Source organism: Glycine soja, chromosome 11 (assembly GCF_004193775.1).
Source record: "Glycine soja cultivar W05 chromosome 11, ASM419377v2, whole genome shotgun sequence".
NCBI classification, from domain to species: domain Eukaryota; kingdom Viridiplantae; phylum Streptophyta; class Magnoliopsida; order Fabales; family Fabaceae; genus Glycine; species Glycine soja.
This window is the reverse complement of record NC_041012.1, coordinates 11570788-11578376: the sequence shown is the minus strand read 5'-3', so window position 1 is coordinate 11578376 and position 7589 is coordinate 11570788. Positions and strand designations below refer to the sequence as shown.

The 7589-nt window shown below is 31.6% G+C and overlaps 1 protein-coding gene across 2 annotated transcripts; it reads right to left on the bottom strand.

Moving 5' to 3' along the window:
* Nucleotides 1-724: 724 nt before the first annotated feature.
* On the bottom strand, nt 725-5232 carry LOC114376962. Of its 2 annotated transcripts, none has more exons than XM_028335305.1 (6): nt 4657-5227; nt 4315-4509; nt 3950-4186; nt 3359-3576; nt 2358-2609; nt 725-1286 (listed from the first exon to the last, which is right to left on the bottom strand). In XM_028335305.1, the coding sequence occupies exons 1-6, from the start codon at nt 4946-4948 to the stop codon at nt 1023-1025; spliced, it is 1458 nt and encodes a 485-aa protein (XP_028191106.1). In that variant the 5' UTR covers nt 4949-5227; the 3' UTR covers nt 725-1022. The 2 variants fall into 2 exon arrangements, with proteins under 2 accessions (XP_028191106.1, XP_028191107.1); XM_028335306.1 differs by having other exon boundaries at nt 1184-1318; nt 4657-5232.
* Nucleotides 5233-7589: the final 2357 nt, after the last annotated feature.

The following is a 7589-nucleotide window of genomic DNA, read 5'->3' as shown; positions in this document are numbered from 1 at the left end:
TAAATCAATTAGTTTAATAAAATTCTCATAAAATTTATTTGGGTGAAAATAATGTATGCAACAATTACCTTTTAATTACATGTCATAGAAAATGTCAAGAAAATTTAATAGGCATTATCAATAACCTCGTATTCATCCATGAAAAATATTCATTTTGACCCAATTTAATATTATCCAAACTTCTTAAGCAAAGATACTCATATCAATATCCACCATCTAGTTGTGGCATAATCACCATCGTTTAAAATTCTCATAAAATATATTAAATTATAATTTTAAACTTATTTGATACTTTATTACACTATTTTATTTTAACATGATATATTATTTATTGAAAATATAAGCAGATATTTTAAATGTTTAGGTTACTCAAAATTTGTTAAGCATTATCAGAAAAATAATAGTAGTATCACATGATTTAACTATTATATTGATAAATTTTACTTTTTTTTACAAAAACTAATTAAGTGTCATTTACAAAATTTAGTACCTGATGTCAAGTCAATTTATACAGAGACATATTTCCAAAATGGTTGCAACCTTCTTGAGTAGGTTCGCAAAGAATTGATTACAAGAGTTTGGAAAAGTGCTTTACCCGAATTCATATCCGGTTTCAGCTGATATTTCAGACAAATATCTTGTGCACAATTACTCTCGTTGTTTCATCAAGAACAGAAAAATATAAGCATTATATCATCAAATCACGTAGTTTGGAAATCAGACGAACTAGAATTGTTGTATCATATCTCACTATTAGCAAAAGCAAGTTTTGTATTTCAATTGTGAAGAAGGGGGAGGAAATGGGGTCGTGTGAGTTGTTCAGTAAAGGACTCCAAATTCAACATTTGTAGGACAGACATGTTCAACGGCCCAAAGAAGGGGCAGTAACATTTTGATTTTCTTTCCTGTACTGCTACATTGGACATGAAGCAAAACTGTACGGTATTTACATCATAAAATTGTGATGTTCGACCAGAAAAATGGGGGGAAAAAAGAGCATTTTTATCCTGTTATGTGTACTTCTAGTTTGTGGCATAATCACCATCGTTTACTACTTGCTGTTCAATATTGGTTTCTTCTAGGTTAGCTTGATCTACTTCTATTGAAATGCTGAGTGGACCTTGTGGGGTTCCAAAAAGTGTAGTAAATATCTGTCTGTGGCATTCATGACAAAAGTAGATATAGGTGAAATGACCTTCATATGGGAGTTTATGTACAGCAGCTCCGGGTAGCACGCGGTGCACAAAATCAGTCATTGATGGAGGAACCACTTTATCATCCATTCCCTGTTAACATTGCACTACAAGTCATATTTCACCTAAAAAAGAGTCAAATGTTGGTGAAAATAGAATTGGAGCATGCAAATAAAATATAGTTTTCTTTTTTCATTCTCATTTAGTTGAAATGTAAATCTCTTGATGACTACACAAGAAACGTGTAAAGAATTTAATCATCTACTCCAAGGGAAACATCTACCAGAAGGAACGATCATACATTCAAGGTGCCTACTTCACAATTTCAGGATGAAAATGCTATCTTATATCCTGTGTAGCAGAAGGTACAGCATGACAACAGCAGAAGTGAAACCCAACAGCATCAAATGGGACTGTTTTTACGAAACAAAACTGAAAACTTGTTTCCTGGTTTCACTGTATGCAACAGTTAAATGTTTTCTTTTCATGTGCTCAATAGAGTAGTATGCTCAGCTATTAGGAACTTAAAACAGATCAGGTGTCAAGGAATGTAGTAATAGTAATGAACTAATGATAACCGAAAAAGAGGTGGACACATGACAAGTAATGGGAAAGATAAGCAAAAGAAGAAAGTCATATCGTTAGAAGATAAAATGGAAGAAAATATAACTTATATGGTTTGAGCATTAAAAGGAAAACTAAGAATTATTAAAGTTAAAGCTCTGATACTCAATTCTCCACTGGTAAAAATACACAAATGGGATTCTAGAACACTTAAAATGAATCTGAGAAGCAAGAAAACTTCTCAGTGCTGAAAATTGGCTTGAATTGACTATAAAATAGACTAAAGCAAGTCTGAGCTCTGAAACCATTCAATAGTTTAAATTTGATGAAGTTAGTGCTTTCTGAATATTTGCATAGTAAATTTTTTATGCATATAATTGCATTCTTAATCTTTTTATTTGGCATACTCTATTGTACCTGTATCCTATATTATCAAATATTTTTCATATCTTCATATTGCCACATTGCTGTCATGTGTTTTTGTTAAAATTGGTTGGATAGAAGAATGCATGCAAGCGATTCTGATAATATCACGGATGATTTATGTGAATGAACACACGTAAGGGGGGAGTCAAGGAATTTAAACATAGATGTACTCACTTGCCATATATGTATAGGGCCCAGAAATCCCATATATTCCTCAGTTTCAGTGAACATTGACTTAAGCCAACTGAGCAAATTACTACTCCGTTTTCTCTTCTGCAACTTGAGGTCTGAAAGGCTGAAACCCCAATTTGCGACCTGCAAAGCAGCTTCCTCCATGAAGGGTTTCACATTTCTTTGTCTGATTGATTCTTCCACATCCCTTTGCCAGAATTCCTCATACATTGGATCTTCCATCAGTGCTTTATCCTGAAAGGGACATTGAGATCTTCTTCCATGAGAGGATGTACAAGTAATATATATATATATATATATAAGGGGAAAAAAACTCTTGGTAAAACATGAGCCCTCAGAACCTGCCTTTTGGAAACATAAATTTAGTTACATTAGTGAGCTTGGGTTCTGTGATCCAAATGCATGTCTAAAATGCCTTCTTGCTATCAATTTTCAATGTTCAACCAATTGCTATCAATGTCTAATAATCTATGCTTTAAATTTGGGTATTTGAGCGATGTCAGAGCAGGGGTAAATCATATGTGAACATGCCAAGAATTTTCTTTAGCAATTATATAAGGCCCTCTCTTCTGTATATTCTTATCGGTTAGTCCACAATCAGTTGCACCTCTAATGCTTAAAACATCTAACTGGGATATAGGTGACAGATATAAAGTGAACATCAAAAGAAATGTTGAATACTTGAAATCATATATGGATGTCAAATATTAGGATTTGCCTCCTCTTAAGTGACAGGTGCACTTTAGAGTATGAAATACAGAATTATAACCATTTATTTGGAAAACCAATGGTTGATTGTGATAAAATACATACATACACATGACAAACTATGAAGTTAAAATCTATCCCCTTGACTTTCTAATCGAGAATTATAACTCTTACTTTATCTTTAAAACTGCATCCCTTTTACTTTAAATGATTCAAATTCTAAATACTAGACATGTTGGCTCAAAGACAAAAGAGAGAAGCAAAACTTCCCTTACCCTATTTCCCAGAGATAATGACAGCCACCTATCAATCTGACCATGCTTTCCTGACAAAAAGCTTCGCTGATAAAAGAAAGCGAGAAGTCTAGGAAACCTCCGAGCTAAGAAGTACATGAATTTTCTTCTTCGTGTCCATTTGTTCCAAGTTCTTCGTCTCTCTTCCTTTGTCATTATAGGATCATACGGGTTCACCATGGGAGCAAACATGGCTGCACCTGAGAGTTACAAACAACAGATTCATTTCATAATGCATGACATAGTGCTTTCTCAGAAAAACTCGGTTCTATTGATATGAAAGTGAAACACATATAACATGTAACATATTTTTCAAAAAGGCAGTTCTTACATCACTAAAAGATGCAAGACTTGTAACAACTCACTTTAAACAGGTCATTCAAGTGTTTTAGACGAGGCAAAAGAGCAAAAGGCCTAAATGAAAATGTAATATAGTACACTAAAACATAAAGTAATGACAGTTGTAATTTAAAAAGTGAATGAACAAGAGAGTAACTAAAAAAGCTCCAAATTCTGTCAATTTAAACAGATTGAAATAAAACACAGGACAAACAAAAAACCAACTAATAATACCAGCAAGCCTATCCGGAATGTATCTAAGTGCAGCCCAAGCATGCATGCTGCCACTTGAGTAACCAACCACCCAAAACTTGTCCACACCAAGAGCATTCGCTAAAAACGCCATATCCGTTGCCGAGGATTCCAGATTCCGGTTGGGATGAGGATCACTCTCACCAAAACCAGGAAGATCATACGTCAACAAACGAATACCAAACTCTTGCAGCAAAGAATCTTTCACTCCAGGAATCCCTAATTTCGAACATGATGCCAAAAGAAAACATTAATTAAAAAAAAAAAAAAAAACTATGCTCCAACTACATGTAACCACACCAAAAAATTAACTGCAAATAAAGTCAACAACACTTAGAAAGAAAAACCTGCAAGCCTTGAAGAAAGAAAACTATGAGGAGCAATCACCGAAAACCTAGCTCTGTGAGAAGAAACACCTTGCTCCTTATACGCCATGTACCTTCCATCAGGAAGCACTACGCAAGTAGCACTCGGAGGATGCACAAACACATGCTTCACCGGGGCCGCCGCGTACGCATCACGTTCAAAATTCGCATACAAAGCTTCAAACAAACAAAAACAAAAAACCAAATCAAACGCATCCAAACACCTCACGCACCATTAATTAAATCTATTTCCTAATCTGATCTAATGCGAACTTCAAATATTAAATTTATTTCCTAAAATTCGAAGTTTGTTATTATTATTACCTAAGAAGGCGAGAATGGAAACGAAGAAAATAACGGACCAAGCGTGAAGAGGATCTTTATCCTCGGGCAAGTACTCGTTGAAGAAACTCAATTTCTGGAAAAGATTAGCGAAAGGTTCTGTCACTGTTTTTCCAATGTAGGAGTCTCTTCCGAAGTTTTTGACGATGTAGGAGTCGTCGTTGACCAGACTCTGTTTAACTATGTCTCTGCAACCTTTTCCGAACTCCACCGTCATCTCCGCCACTCCAACCATGAACTCTCTCGCGTACCCCTTCATCTTCACCCACTCCATCACGCGCTTCTCTTCTTCTTTTTTGCCCCCCAAACAATCACATTTTCGAAGAGAGAAAATAAAATAGACAATGATTGGAGCAGCCAAGTGCAAATTTGAGTTTTATTTTTTGTTTGCGTTTATTTTTTATACAATACTATTATTTTTTTTTTAAAATGGTTTATTGAGTGAAGCTGAAATAGTGAGGGGTTAATGTTGACAAGGAAATGAACCCAGGGGAGAAATGACGAAGAAGAAAGAAAGAAAAGGTGGTGCGTGAGAAAAATGGCAGTGCCTTTTGGTGGTTTGGAATATTGATGGAGACGTTGCGCCAGCAATAGACCTTTTGTTCCTCTTTAACCGTTTTTGGTCACCCATTGTCATTTATATTGTTACTATTTTTTTTAATGGGATTAAGTTTAATGTTACTTAAATTAACCACTCATTAATGGTCTCCCTTATTTTATTTAAATATATATATATTTCAAATCGAATAATTGGGGTGGATAGAATAAATGAAGTGAGTTCTTTTTGAGAAATTATAAAAAAAAAATATTCAACCGTCACGTATTTATGGTTTTTATGAAGAGAAAAAAATAACACTAAACTATGTGTTACACATGAGGATTAATAAGGACTATAATCATCTCATGTCATGTTATTGTTGGTTCCTAAAAAATTCTATTATGTGGTCCTTGATTTTGTGTGGCACGGAGTACATATATTCTTTTAAAAAATAGATGTTAATTTTATTTATTTATTTTATATTAAGTCAAACGACAGTTCATCTTCACAACAAATTATTACACAAAATTTGTGTTAATCTTTTCAAATTCAGACCAGAAAGTAAATTGGCGAAAATTGGAGTAATAGGTAATTGAATCTTTTGAGCGTGTGGATGAAGGTTTCACTTTCTAAAAGTGTGTATGAAAAAAGTTTCTTTAGAAATGGTAAAATTCACTTTTGAATATTTCTCTGTTTCAAACAATTTAATCTCTGATTATTACTAAAAAGATATTTGTTACTTGTTGCGAAAAAACTATCAAACAATAAATAATTAATTTGGTTATTCAACTAGAACTGAAATAAAAGTAAGAAATAATTAGATAAAAAAAAATATATTACTATAACTTTTTTTATCACACACATATTTCTTTTTCAAGTGAGACAATCTAGTTTCAGCCTCGCTGTTTAAACTTGAGAATCGAGATTTTTTTTATATAGTTAAATAAAAAAAATATTAAATATCAATTGATTATTAATCAAGTTCAAATAATATCATAGATTTAATAACTATTAATTTATCTTATGATTAGTTAAAGTAATTATTTCAATTTAATTTAAAAACGTTAAATATTACACTCATGGAGGGTTTGGTATGAGAAAAAGTTTTTTATACTCAGAAATTATGATTTTTGAGAATTATATTTCTTAAAAATCAATAAAATTTGTTTGATTAACACTCATGGAGGGTTTGATATGAGAAAAAAAATTATATCTATAAATTATGATTCTTGATAATCATGTTTTTGAAAATAAATAAAATGTATTTGATTAATCATTCAAAATTTTTAAATAAGTATTTTAGAAATCAAAAGAGTTATGTATATTTTCAATGATTATTTTAAGTATTTATTATATTATATAATTTAATAAAAAAATAATATGATATTTGTGGTGGAGTAAAAGAAAAATTTAATTTAATTTTTTTTCTTAAGAAATTGATTTAAATGACATTTTTCTAATAAAATTGTTTTTTAATGGATACCAAACATAAAAATTAAGTTTTCCACCTTATCATTCCAGGAAAATAAAAAAAAAAAAAAAATCCCCCTACCAAATGACACTTCACTTTAGGTGTATAATAGTCAATACAAAATTTATAACACATTAATTATATACTTGATTAACTATTTATTTGAATGATTAACTATTAGCTTTTAATATTTAATTAATTATCCTAATGCGCTCAAGTAAAATAATTTTATGCAAGAAATTCTCCACTCTCAATCATAAAATTGGTACAGCAATCGTCCGTTATCCATTGACATTAATCAAAAGTTATGGCTGATAACTTAGTCGTTGCGTGATATGATGATGAGAATTACTGTGTGAGTTTAGGTTTGCCGTGGAAACGGCTTCAGTCATTCTCATTTCACGGACCATAATACCCTTTCTCCTGTCCCTGGATACTTGCGACCTTTCCCGCTCCCCTAACTGCAACACCTCAACCTAACCCTCTCAACGAAAAGTCCGGCTTATTATTAAGGTTATCAAATTCCATAATTTATTTAAATTTTTAAAAATTTTATAAATTTGATTGGTAAACTCAATTGATATATTGTTAAGAGTTTATTTAATATAAAAAATAATAAAATATTTATAAATAACGTACCAATTAAACATTCAATAATATAATAAATCAAAATAATAAATTATGAATTTCTTAATTAATCAAGTCTGGTAATGCATTATTATTAGATAATAATTTGCAGATGTTATAACAATGATAGATTATTCTCATAGAGAGTTTGATATTATTGGATAACAATGTTACTAAAGGTGAGAATTTTTCTATTTGAGAATAACACACTAACGGAAGGTATGTTAAACACTAAACACTAAGAAAACAATCCAAAATGACTTATATTTTGGTCTAAGT

Coding starts and splice junctions, on each gene's coding strand:
- LOC114376962 (XM_028335305.1), bottom strand. CDS start 4,948: ATGGAGTGGGTGAAGATGAAGGGGTACGCGAGAGAGTTCATGGTTGGA. Junction 3,577..3,949: donor CATTCCGGATAGGCTTGCTG/GTATTATTAGTT, acceptor TGTAACTCTCAG/GTGCAGCCATGTTTGCTCCC. Junction 2,610..3,358: donor CATTATCTCTGGGAAATAGG/GTAAGGGAAGTT, acceptor TGTCCCTTTCAG/GATAAAGCACTGATGGAAGA.